At 36.1% G+C, this 13595-nt stretch overlaps 1 protein-coding gene and 1 pseudogene across 2 annotated transcripts; one reads left to right on the plus strand and one right to left on the minus strand.

Moving 5' to 3' along the window:
- The first annotated feature begins 1074 nt into the window (after nucleotides 1–1074).
- On the plus strand, nucleotides 1075–3984 carry LOC132045412 (toMV resistance protein Tm-2(2)-like; annotated as a pseudogene).
- A 2138-nt stretch (nucleotides 3985–6122) lies between these two features.
- On the minus strand, nucleotides 6123–13054 carry LOC132045413 (protein OBERON 2-like). Of its 2 annotated transcripts, none has more exons than XM_059435994.1 (3): nucleotides 12223–12388; nucleotides 10214–11202; nucleotides 6123–6798 (listed from the first exon to the last, which is right to left on the minus strand). In XM_059435994.1, the coding sequence occupies exons 2-3, from the start codon at nucleotides 11157–11159 to the stop codon at nucleotides 6242–6244; spliced, it is 1503 nt and encodes a 500-aa protein (XP_059291977.1). In that variant the 5' UTR covers nucleotides 11160–11202; nucleotides 12223–12388; the 3' UTR covers nucleotides 6123–6241. The 2 variants fall into 2 exon arrangements, with proteins under 2 accessions (XP_059291977.1, XP_059291975.1); XM_059435992.1 differs by lacking the exon at nucleotides 12223–12388 and adding an exon at nucleotides 12842–13054 and having other exon boundaries at nucleotides 6124–6798.
- Between the last annotated feature and the right edge of the window lie 541 nt (nucleotides 13055–13595).

The raw sequence follows: 13595 nt of genomic DNA on the forward strand, positions 1-13595 counted from the left end.
CAATGTCATTACCTATCTACATTTTGTGTTATTTTCTTAAGAGACACATTAATTAGATAGTTGTATCTTACTAGAATTAAAGAAAAAATTAAAGCACAAGTTATATATTTTGTATGAAGACTTTACCGGGGAAAAACCCGAGAAAACCGAAAAACCCGAGAAAATCGAAAAACCCAAGAAAACCAAAAAATTCGAGAAAACCCGAAGTTGAAAAACCTGACTTTTATTGATTTGATTTGGTTTATAGATTTAAAACCTGTCACACTTTATTTGATTTGGTATTTGAAAAATCTAAACCAACCTGTTCCATGTATCCCTTGTTTTAACACAAAAGATTAATTAAACATATATAAGTCCTTTTTTGTATATAAAGTTTTAAATGTCTTGATTACAAGTGTTAAAACGGAAAAGGGCCTAAAATACCCTCGAACTATTGGGGACTGTGACAAAAATACCCTCCATCCACCTTTGCCCCCAAATACCCCCTCGTCCACTCATGGTCTAATATACTGTCGTTCACCTATGGAGTCTAATGTACCCTTAATTCCAACAACCTCATCTCATTTATGACATGATAGCATTTAATTGGTCACCCCATATGATTAACTAATCTAATTAATTTTAAACCCACTTACCAGACAAACCGGACACGCCCCAAGTTAAATAAGGCTAAAAATGAAGCAATTTTATCAAATTATCACTTATTTCTCGCTTAAAACAATAAAATTGCCAGGTACGCTAATGCTTAATTCAAGCACTAATACGAGGCTGCATAATAGTTTATCCACTGTTCACTCAGTTATTCCCAACCACGTTATTTTTTCATTACTTTCTGCTGCATGTGTTCTCCTGGTTTAGCTTCTTTCTCCAAACTAAAAATAGAATAGTAAGACTGAAATAGAGTCTGGAGTGATCTTTTTTTCCTTCCACTAGTTAATAATTCTCTTCTTTTTCTTAGGTCATATATCCTCAGGATTTAACATTGTTCCCTGTTTAACAAGGTAATATATACCAAGACAAAGCTAAGCATATATTTCCTTTGGAAGTCTTCCTAGCAACTAAAGAAGAGAAGAAATTACATAGATGGCTGAAATAATTCTTGCAGCAGTCATCGAGAAGTCTGTAGAAATAGCTGAATATACTCGTTCAAGAAGGATTGCGCTTATATTGGTTGAAAGAGGACATTGACTGGTTCCAACGAGAAGCGGGACACTTGCAATCTTACCTAGCTTATGCAAATGCAAAGGTAGTGGAAGGGGATTCAAGGGTGAAAAACTTGATAAAGGATATTGAAGAGCTTGCAGGTGACATGGAGGATAGCTTAGATGAGCTCCTCTCCAAAATGGCATCACACAATAGCAAAGGAACAATTGGTTGTCTTAAGGAGATAGCTTGTATCCTCTGTCACACCCATTTCTCCCATAAGTTTGCTATGGAGATTGAGAAGATAAAAAGAAGAGTTGCTGAAATTGATCGTGTGAGGACAACTTATGGTATCACTGATACAGGTAACAACAATAATGATCATGACTACATTCCATTTGACCATAGAAGATTGTTCCTTCATGCTGAGGAAACAGAGGTCATTGGTTTCGATGATGACTTCAATATGCTACGAGTCAAACTACTTGATCAAGATTTGCGATATGGAGTAATTTCAATTGTTGGCATGCCTGGTTTGGGCAAAACAACTCTTGCCAAGAAACTTTATAGGTATGTGTGTAACCAGTTCGAATGTTCAACACTGGTCTATGTTTCACAACAACCAAGAGTAGGAGAAATCTTACTTGACATAGCAAAACAAGTTGGACTAAATGAAGAGGAAAGGAAAGATAATTTGGAGGACAATTTACGAACCATTTTGAAAAGAAAAAGGTATGTTATACTCCTAGATGACATTTGGAATGTTGAAATTTGGGATGATCTTAAGCTTGTCCTTTATGAATGTAATTCAAAAATTGGTAGTAAAGTAATTATCACATCTCGGAATAGGGATGTAGGCAGATATATAGGAGGAAATAGCTCGCTCCACGTGTTGGAACCCCTAGTTTCTGAAAAAAGCATTGAACTGTTTACCAAGAGAATTTTTACTTTTGATAATAGTTGCTGGGTGAATGCTCCACCAAACTTGGAAAATATTGGTAGAGAGATAGTCGAGAGATGTGGTGGAATACCATTAGCCATCGTTTTGATTGCAGGCATATTAAGGGCAAGGGAGAGAACTGTATATGCTTGGAATAGGGTACTTGAGACCATGAGTCAAAATATTCAAGATCAATGTGCTAAGATATTGTCTCTTAGTTACAATGATTTGCCCACTGCATTAAGGCCTTGCTTCTTGTATTTTGGCCTTTTTCCTGAAGACCATGAAATTCTTGCATTTGATTTGATAAATATATGGGTTGCTAAGAAGTTCATAGTAGTAAGTAATGAGTATATGCGAGAGGTTGAGGATATAGCAGAGGATTTCCTAAATGATGGTTTCGAGAAACGGTTCCGATTCAAGTTTCCAGGAGAACATTTGAAGGAAGAATTGGGAGTTGTCGCATACATGATCTGCTACATAGTTTGTGTGTCTCATTGGCTAGAGAGAGTAACTTTTTTACAACAAAAGACAATGCATCTGCTGATCCTAGTGTTGTTTCTAGGCTTCGAAGGTTTGCATACTATTCTGGTGGTGTTGATGAATTGTTCTATTTAAAACCCAAGCCGAAGAAGCTTCGTGCACTTCTGTGTTTTACTAGTGCAATTTCTCTTGAGACCCATATTGACTTTAAACTGTTGCGAGTGTTGAGTATAAGGAATCCTTTTCAGACTGTCACTATTCCGGAAGGAATTGGGAATTTGAGTTGCTTATGCTACCTCAAATTGTGGGGGAAAAACTTCAAGGGAAATATGCCACGTAGTATTGTCAAGCTCAAACACTTATTAACCCTTGATATTCAATGGACGAATGTTCGCGTTGCTTTTGACGTAATGGAGTTAAAACAATTGAGACATCTTCGTCTATCAAAATTATTAGATTGCCCATTTTTCACGTCAGGCTCAGTTTCTTCAATCAATGTGTTATTGCCTAATCTACAAACTCTAATTTGGATGGATGACTACTATATAAAAGCAAGATGGCTGCAACAATTGACCGATTTAAGAAAATTGGCTTTAACGGCAAATAACAAGTTCATCACTGAAGTATTTTCAACTCCATTGGCAATACTACCAAAGTTGGAGGTTCTGAAGCTGCGTAGACACCACACGTTGCTGGATAACTACCTACATCGCGAGCAAATCAACTTGTCTTCCTATGATAATCTTCTTACGTTGCGTTTGAATTCTACAGAGTTGAGAATTGTGAACTTTGATGCACTCCCCGTAAACCTCGTCAAGCTTTGTCTTTTCTTTGTTGAGCTAGAGATGTACCATATAACAATGTTGAAAAGACTGCCCAAGTTAATGATACTCAAATTTGAGCGCTGCTGGCTTGAACGTGACGAGAGTAATATGGACCTCTATGGTGCCGATAGCTTTCAGCAACTTGAAGTGCAGCACATTCTTGGGTGGAAGTCGTGGGAGGTAATCGTAGATGAGCTTGCCGTGCCAAATCTCACGAAAGTAATAGTCTCTGATTTAGGGGCCGCAAAAATTACTCTCTGAACGGCTAGCAAGGTTGAGAATATAAACACCCAGTGAATTGACCACAGGTTGGTAATTTCCTTCGAATTAATCAAGCATCTTTTAATTTTAAGTTTGTGGGCCTGCTCGACTACAGGAGTTGGTGGGGGCGGCAACAGCCCCCTGCAAGGCAAATTTCCGAAAAGCAGTCCGTTTCCTACTTGGATAAGAGCTTAGAGGACATCCGATTACTATTAGGTTTAGGAACTTTCGCAGCCTGTATATACATGTATTTTGGCATATTTGTGTATCCTGTAAAAACATCTTTTGTTGAGCAATGAGTTGGTGATGATCGTGGTTTTCTTCCCCTTGAGGGTTTCCAAGTAAAATTGTGTGTTCTTTCATTTCGGTATCATTGCTTTAATTCTCGTTGTCTCATAACATTTAATTCTCAATAGTAATTTTTTGATGGGTTAATTCCTTCAAATCAAGCTTCTTATTAGCTTGTTTGACCAAGCTTCTTGGAAGCCAAAACTGCTTATTTTGGAAAATTGAAGTATTTATCCAAGTTCTTAGGGAAAAAATAAGTGTCATTAATAATAATAAGCCTATTTTTCTGTGTTTTAAAAAATACTACTAACTTTTCTCCAAAATCACTTTTAGAATGTCCTTGGTTAAGCACAAATGTCTGCTCTAATATTGACAAAAGTATTCTTTGAAATGATTAGCTAAACAGAATATGCTACTTTCCAAAAATGCTTCTCGAAAACCACTTATAACACACAACTCTTTTTAAAATTATCTTTAAGTTGTTATTTGTCGCAGGTACTTTTTCCTAGTTTCTAAAATTGCAGATATCTCTTCCTAAAGCTTAGGGGGATTTGTTTAGTTAGTGGTTTAATGAAATTATAAGTCAAACAAAATCTGTAAGCCGATATAAGGCCAGTAAGCGTATTGAATAAAGCATTCAGCCACTTTTCTCTGCAAACATTTTCAACTTTCTTTCTTTCTTTCTTCCCGCTATTTTCTTTTTAATTATTGAGCTTTCTATTATGTTAAGTTCCACATTTGGTGCCAGAGACAACAAAACGAATGATCTTTAAGTAGTTAGCGGAATCAAAAAGCTCAATAACCAGAATTACAATACATGGGCAATGTGAATATTAATGTCCTATATGCAAGGTCAAGATCTTTGGAAAGTTTTTAACTAAAGTGAAGTTACACAACCAGAGGCAGAGGATGTGAACCTTGCGGAAGTGGAAGATCAAAGCAGGCAAAGCAATGTTTGCTCTCAAAATAACAATTGACGAAGACGTGTTGGAGCATGTTCATGATGCTAAAACGCCGAAAGAAGTGTGGGACATACTTGCTATATGGGGTAGCCTATGTTACATTATCAAGTTTGAATTTGAGGTTGTAGCCTTGTAGGGTCTTAATATAAGGCTTTACTTCTAATTCCCAACTGACGTTTACTCCGCAGTGCTGTCACATTTTTTGAATCATTTCTGAATCAATTGCTCTTGTTACTGAATCTAAAAGAAACACTTTCTTATTGTTTTTCTTTTTGGGTAATGTACACTTTCTAATTGTTACTTTATATTAAAAGCATGAATATGTTCTTCTTCATTTTTTTTTATTTTTTTTTTGAAGCATGAATATCTTCTTTTTTTTTCTTTTTTTTTTTGGCATAACTATAGCAAATAAAGTATCATGGATTTCCATTTCAAAGTAGCTCTTGCAGCATCAATGTGAAATTGCAAGGGACAACCTAGAAAGTAATAAATGATTCCACGTTAAAGATGAATAAGATGTCAAAGAAGAGATGTTTAGATTGAAGATGCATATACATCCAAAAGACATGGTCGGCTCGCTTGGTGGTGGTTAATTATGGTTTACTGTCAAACCATTAAATCCAAAATCTTGATCTCGGTTAAATTCTTCTAATTAACTCGATTTGTTTGTTGATGTGACCTACAATTTTCTCTTTGTTCCTTAATCAAACATATTACGCGCGTTGAATCTATTGAAAGCAAGATTTTCATGAGGAAAGTTTAGTTTGTTGTACACCATAATCTTATTGATACGAGCACACGTGCAAAGCGCATACTCTACAACTAGTAAAAACAAAAACAGCTGCTACACATTGTTCTCTGAAAAGAAAAGAAAAAATCTAGACAAAACCAAAGCAAGGCCAAAACATTTGCTAATCCAAACGTCACTTCAAGTCAACATCATACACTAGAGAATTTCATCTTAAAGTTTTCTCTGTAACGCCACATTATCTCTAGATTTGCAACAACACATAATACAAATCAGTAATGGTAATCAGGCCATTTACAAAGACGCTTCAGATGATACCGATACCATAATTGATGTGCTAGATTCAATTTGAGGTAGATCAGTTTAGCTTCTGAAGTACAATTGTAAATATGGTTTCAGTACAACAATTTGAGGTAGATCAGTTTAGCTTCTGAAGTACAATTGTAAATATGGTTTCAGTACAACTCATATCCTGTGTTGCCCACTTGTGTGTATATATATATATATACACACACACAATAGTTACCAGTTTCAAAAAAAAAAAAAAAAAAAAAAAAGATGTTCATCTGGCGTTAGTAGGAGCTCCGAGCTATTATACACTCTTAAGGATCTCTTCTATTTTAGACAAGAGTGCTTGCGAGGGTTCCCCTGTGCCATTGCTGTTACTTTGTGATGAATGTGAACCCTCATCTTGAAGTTTAATCTTCTCGAGAAGGTACTGCTTCTCCGCTTCAGCCTCACTAAGACGTTGTTTTAAGTATCTGCTGGCATAGTCTTCTTCAGATTTCCCTAACTTTGAAAGAGCAATCATCTGCAATCTGTCAGCTTCTCGTCTTGCCTCGTCAGCCTTAAGCTGGAACATATCAGCTTCCGCTTGTTTAAGCCTAACGATGCTGTCCAGTTCATTTATCTGTTGCCTTTCCAGTTTCAGTTCTGCAACTTCCTTGGCTTTTTCCTCCAGTTCATTGTCACAAGCCTCGAGAGCTATGCGAGCTTTCTTTAGCATTCTCATCTTTTCGTCAGCTACCAATTCCATTTTCTGCACTGCCTCTTGTACCACTTGGGAGATTCGGTTGCACGCCTCCTGGGGTGGGACCACCCTACTGCTATTTCCAGCATCAGTGTTCTTTGGTGAATCCATATCAAGCTCTTCACCCAAGGAGTACATGAACATGAATCAATACTAGCCAAAATCATTCTTCAAAAATACATAGCAGATATAAGAGAGAGAACTTTTTTTTTTTTAATGACAGAGGACCGTCTGGAGCCACCCTTAGGACCAATCTCAAATCTCGAAACTAGGGGTTAAGGGCCCACCCCTCTGCTCTTCTGCACTTAAATACCCTAGGGTCAGATAAAAGATGAGAATCATCCCCCACATTCTAGAAACTTTTCTTGTTTCAAATTTTTTGTATGGACAAAAGGAATGAGATTATAATTTCTGTGAGGTAGATGAGATTGGAAAAGAGGCCCTTCAACCATTTTCTGCTTGATGAACCATCACAAATGAGAAGACTAAAGTTTTGTTTCCTTATATGGCCACGAAGACTATGTTTATTAAGGTTGATTTTATTTTTTGGGGGGATTAAGTTATAAGGTTGATTTTTATATGAGCCACATCTAAAACCTTGAATTGTTAGAGACAAGACACTTCAAATTAATAATTCTAAGTATTATTATCATTACAAGACCGAACACGTAGAAATATTTTGTTTATCGATGGGAATGAGGACTCAAACCCATGATCTCCAACTGCTCCAGGAATTCATTAACTTGAGAGCTGCAATAATTAACTTAGGAAATGAGAATAAACATTAATCTAAATTGTCGTCCCTTCCATACATAAACACCCGTCTATCCTTTTTATGTGCAGGATTTCCATATTTGTCCATTGTCTATGACACTGCATGCATGTACCAACTCTGCCCATCCCCCCCCCCCCCCACACACACAAACACACAACACCAAAAGAAAAAAACAATTCGCAACAATAACTTGGCTTGCTGGGAAAAAGGAATAGTCCAAACTCTTGCCAGGGAAAATTAAAAGGGCAGCCCAATGCACTAAGCTCCCGCTATGCGCGGGGTCCGGGGAAGGGCCGGACCACAAAGGTCTATAGAAATCCTCCCATTTTTTTCTCCTTTAAATAAGTCCGCAGCTAGCATCCATTTGATATCTCAGTAAATGGGGATAAATATTGAGACATTCAGTTTAGGAGGAATTTCAATGACTGGGAAATAGCTACACTTACTGAGTTCTATAGGATGCTGGAAGAATTCAAAGGTATTCAGGAAGGAATAGACAATTATTCAGGAAGGAATAGACAAACTTTGGTGGAAATAAGACAGCAGATGCATTTTTAAGGTGAGCTCAGCATATAAGTTTCTGAATAAAGGCAATCAACAGATGCAACTACAGCCATGGAAGCACATATGTAAAGTGAAGATACCTTACAAATTTGCATGTTTCACCTGGTTACTGGCAAGGGAAGCAGTTTTGACTCAAGAAAATCTCTAGAACAGAAATATTTCTCTTTGCTCTAGATGCTATCTATGTGGTGAAGAGGCTGAGACGGTCAGCCATCTATTTTTACATTGTAGGATAACAGTCCAGCTGTGGAGGATTTATGTTAATCTCAGAGGCATTGCCTGGGTAATGCCAAATAAGATTATTGATCTTCTATACAGCTGGGAGGAGGCAGGAATTGGAGCTGCAGATAGAGGTAGATGGAGGATTGTCCCAGCTTGTATCCGGTGGACAATTTGGAAAGAGAGGAATTCCAGGTGTTCTGAAGACAGCAGCAATGCAGTACAAAAGATCAAATTGAATTGCCTTAAGACTTTTTGTTTCTGGTGCAAACAGGTATACCTAGAAGACACTGTTTCTATCATAGATATCCTAGGATCTTGTTAGGATTTTGGATCAGTTTTACACATTTGCTATGATGTAAATATGGTTTTCAGTACAACCTATGTACTGATTTAGTCGATATACACAAATGTTACCTTCTCAAAAAAAAAAAAAAAAAAAAAAAAAAGATACAACCGCAAAGTGAAGACATTATGGAGCTCCCAAATCAGACTAGGAAAGACCAGTAAGTCATAGAACAGTTTACTATCAAGGAACAAGAAAGACATTAGAGGCAGGAAGTAAGTAATTCCAATGAAGTAGACCTTGGAATTTGAAGAAAGAACAAACAGAATAAGTGCTTGATGTTCCTTCCAATTGTTGCTTCTACCCGTGTTGGAATAAAAGGGTATAGAACTTGCATAGTTCAGGTTCTTTCTCATTTAGATGATTAGATCTTTCTTTCATTCCCAGATCAGAAATTATTTCATTTCTCGTATTTAGAGAACAAAGGTCCCCACAATGGTTAAGGTTTTCATATGATCTTTGGTCCTTCAAAACTAAAACACGAACACCTAGCGCAAGGTACACAAAATGAAGGGTCAGCTTCCCTGATATCCGCTCATTGTGTAGGCGAAGTAATAAGAGGCGTACCATATTTCGTCACATTTTTCCTTTTATTGCACCATGCGTAGGTTATTCGCATTTCGCAGGCATGGAGGGATTTCTTGTATTACAGCTTCATTCAATTGTATGTTTTATACCAAGTTTGAGGATCAGAGAGGAAGAGGGAACGGAATATTGAGGCATTCATCATAACTCAAAAAAAGACAGGTGCATTTGGCTAAAAAAATTCCAAGATTAGTCAAGGATGTACTATATTCTTGAATATCTTTTATGACAAAAAAGTGGTTTACCTTCATATATATGGTAAGGGCAATGGTCTTTTTGGGAGTCTTAACACTAAGAGATCTGCAGCATAGTTGGAATCATAGCTGAAATAGTCTTCTGGGTGCTTTGTTTTCTTGTCCAATTCAACTTTGTTAGAACTATTTGTTAGGAAGACCTCTTGTCCTCTAAGTTAGTCTCTTCTTCTCTTTCTTAACAGAATATTTTTTTTCTTAATCTAGTGAAATAAGTGAAGAGAGAAGAAAGAAAGAGCATGAAAAGGAAAACTTAATGCATCGATCTTTCTTCTCTCTCTCTCTCTCTCTTAACATGACAGGGATCTATAATGTTTCTGAAATTCTAGAGCAGATTGTGCAACATATGTCCAAAGCTTCTTCATAAAGTATCAGTACAAGCTTTGTCCTATGTCACCTAGACTAAGAAGAAAGTATTTGACTCAGTTTCAAGCCAGAAACATAGTATTTGGCAAGTCTTCTAGACTTATGGAGGATCACAATGAGGTACCCATGACCACCTAAGACAAGTAATATATTGTACAACAAAAGGTTCAATCAGATGCTTGTGACAACCTCTGAAGTTTCTAACACAGCTTCCATCAACACAGGACGTCACATTCACTAACGGCGGAAAATAAATCTTTTAAGGCCAATCAGTCCTTATTTGACATGTTTGTACTTCTTCCTAATAGTTCACAGGAGAAAATGATTTCCCGCAGTTAACCGGCCCAAGCACATGATAGATTTTACCTTCCCATGTATACATCTCTAGAAGGAAAAATTGCACTAGAGTGTTCAGCCATGAGACATACCTCGAAAAAAATTTAATATGACTCTGGACACTGTGGTCTCTTCCACTCCACCCTTTAATTTTTCTATGAGCTCCTCAGACTTCCAAAACAGTTGTCTCCCTTTTGTGTCCTCGCTCATTCGGAAGATCTTGCTTACAACATTGAGTTCTCTCAGCAAAGATTCTCTGTCCCAAGTTGGTGCACAGTGTTGGAATACATCTTTTACGAAGCCTAAAAGCTCTGATGTGCGGTTGCATGCTCTGCACCTGAATAGCAATTCAGAAGCGCCCGTTACAATTTGTTTATCACGAATTGCACAGTCTGTGTGAGTCCAATGAGAACACGAGTCGCAACCAATCCACCGGCAAGTATTCACTTCAAAATCAAATTTGTTGCAGATTACACACATGCATAGGCTGCAGAAACCTTTTCTATTAGTGCATATTTCACAGTAGCAATTATCAGCCGGCAATTGGCTTTGGCATGCTATATTCCGACATCTTTTGTATACAAAAACCTCAATCAGGGAAGTCTGAGAAATACTGACACTTGGATGTAGGAACGCCTGAATACCGGAGTTAATCGCGGCAAGAATTTCCAGCTGAACTCGATGAGCTCTGACCAATGTCTTTGCAGTCAAATCAGACCTGCTCTGAACAAGCCTCTGTAAAACCAAAAATTCATCTCCTCCTTTCCCCTCAAGCATCATCCAAAGCCTGCCCTTTAGCTCTTCTAGATACTCGTTGGGGAGCAATTGCATTTTCTCAGAAATTATATCCACTCGTTCTCTAGCTATATCAAGAAGATAAATCTTAGTTGAACCAGAAAACTGGCGAGTGACAGACTGCTCATAATAACCCTTCTCTGCTTTCTCGTTCTCAAACTTTGTATGAGTCCCGGCATCAGTAGCGGGCCAATTATCTCTTGAGCTAGCACTCTCAGCGGGCCAAGCTGGTGGAGGCAGCATATTTGATGAAGATGATGATTGATATTAGAACCTAAAAATCAGCCTAGCATCAGGTAAACAATGCACGGTAAGCACCAGATTTATGGCAACAAAAAAGAAAGAAATAAATAGAGGCAATTCAGTACAAAATATTTAATTCTAAACCTATAAAATGAAACACCAAATGAGTAATAAAAGACAATCCTCATAATACATTGCATATATTTTGTAACGTGAATCACTTTGAAATCCTTTTTATTTCATTGTAAATAAGCAATAGAATTCCTGAAACCAACCTATTTCAGATAAGCTAGAAGTAAGAGGACAACGTCCTATAAACCTCGGGGATATACAAACCTCAACTTCAAGCACGACAACTACACCTCAATCCCAAACTAGTCAAGGTTAGATGTATGAATCCTTAATATCACTTTTTCATTATTTGCAATTGTTTCATCCCAATACTCAATAATTTAATTTAAAGGAAAATCAGGGTTCTCCAGCATCACAGGTTCTCTACATTTGCTATAAACGTTCACCAGCTCCAAGCATTATACATAAGTTCATGAAACCAAGTCAAAGCAAACCAGAAATGGGGTTTGGGGGAGTGTGTATATCTAATATATATGATCTAATGTTGATCAATTTAGCTATCTTTTCGTTTATGTTTCTCACACTAGAGATAATGATGAAAATTTTCAAATCTGCAATACTTTTCAAAAGGAGGAAAAAAGACTAAAACTAATTCTGAAAACCAGCTGGATCAAAGGTGAGTCCTCTAATGAAATTACCAACTCTAAGCATTGCCCCTAAATTCACGCCTATAAAGTCAAAACAAGCAAACCAGAAATGTAGCCTTGTGGCTAATGCTATATAATGAAATTAAACATTATAAAAAAAAAAAATTAACAATCTTTACATTAATTTTTTCTTTATCAAACAAAGTCCAACCATCACCAGATAATAGCAGACATCTTCAAATCCAAAGATATGTCCCAAAAAAAAAAAAAAAAGTACAACTTTATGAAAATTAGCAGGACCAATTTTGAGTATCTCTATAGAGATTACCAACTGTAAGCATTACCCATAAATTCACGAAACAAAGTCAAAACAGAAATTTGGGGTTGTGGGGATCTAAAGCTACTTACTGAAATTTACAATATTTTCACTTATAAATGAAAAGTAACAATTATGTCTTTCATTTTTCTCATTCATAAGAAGTTCAGCTACACACAGATAAAATATACTCGCTCCGTCCCATAATAAGTGTCATCTTGACCAAAAACACGCATATTAAGAAATCAATAATGCAATATAAAGTTTATCAAATTATCCCTATATAGTAAAAATAAATTACTTTTACCTTTTGATTAGAGCATGCATAAAAAATAAACCTTTTGACATTGAGAATCTAACAATACCAAGTTACTATATGACTTTTTCAATTATCATTTAGATGTTACTTTATTGGCTAAGGGTAGAATTGAAAAAAGCTAGTTAATTTATATGTTGATACTTATTATGGGACAAAAAAAATAGGATAAGGTGACCCTTATTGGGGGCGGAGGGAGTAATAATAGAAATCTTCAAATCCCAAGATTACTTTCAAAAGGAAAAAAGGCTACAAATTTACGAAAATTAGCAGGACCAAGTTAGAAATTATTCAAAAAGGACATGACAAACTAGGTCAACCAAAAAAATACCTGTTTTTCATATCTCTTGTTTCTTGTGTTAGGGAGTCAAAATGAAATTGCAAAAAAGATAACTCAGAGTTTTTTTTCAGTAGAAAGACAGATTCTTGGATGAATTAAGGTTCCAAGAAAACCTTGTTTGGGAACTAGGAAACTGAAATGAATGCAAGAGAAAATTGAGGAGAAAGGGATGGCAAATCATTTGTTTACCCATAATATAAAATATTACTTTACTTAATAGAAAAAGAGTAACATTAACTGTGCAGATAAGAATGTATTAAAATACTTAGTAGTACTTAATGAATAGAGTGTACAACTAATGTTAGGATTAGTGCTGAGATTAGTTATGTTGGGTTCTTTGTTATCTACTGTTTGTTTTGATGTATTAAGGGCAGTTTTGTCTTTAATCATGCTTATTTATGTATTAATTTCTTGTATTGCTAATACATATATTAGTTATACATAAGTTGAAAAACATTACTCTATCTGGATCAATATAAGTGTTCACTTACATAATCAAAAATGAATTTATTTTATTTTTTTAGAATTCTCTTATTTACTAAAAGCAATAAACAAGCAAGAGTCTTATTAATTAAGGGTTGTTTAATCAAAATACCTATTTTTTTTAGAAGTTAGTGTTTTTTAAAGGGTGTGCAAAAGACTAAGTAGAGACTTATTTTAAACCGACACAAGTGTCAAATAAAGGATTAACAATAACAAAGCTAAAAAGATATATTCTTTTCTCTAATACATCGTACCAAATGAC

Source organism: Lycium ferocissimum, unplaced genomic scaffold (genome assembly GCF_029784015.1).
Source record: "Lycium ferocissimum isolate CSIRO_LF1 unplaced genomic scaffold, AGI_CSIRO_Lferr_CH_V1 ctg6594, whole genome shotgun sequence".
In the NCBI taxonomy this organism is placed as follows: Eukaryota; Viridiplantae; Streptophyta; class Magnoliopsida; order Solanales; family Solanaceae; genus Lycium; species Lycium ferocissimum.

Bases quoted from the DNA above. Each gene is read 5' to 3' on its own strand.
- LOC132045413 (XM_059435994.1), bottom strand. From the start codon at position 11,159: ATGCTGCCTCCACCAGCTTGGCCCGCTGAGAGTGCTAGCTCAAGAGAT. The intron at 6,799-10,213 runs GTATGTCTCATG...CCTTGGGTGAAG, and splicing joins CATATTAAATTTTTTTCGAG to AGCTTGATATGGATTCACCA.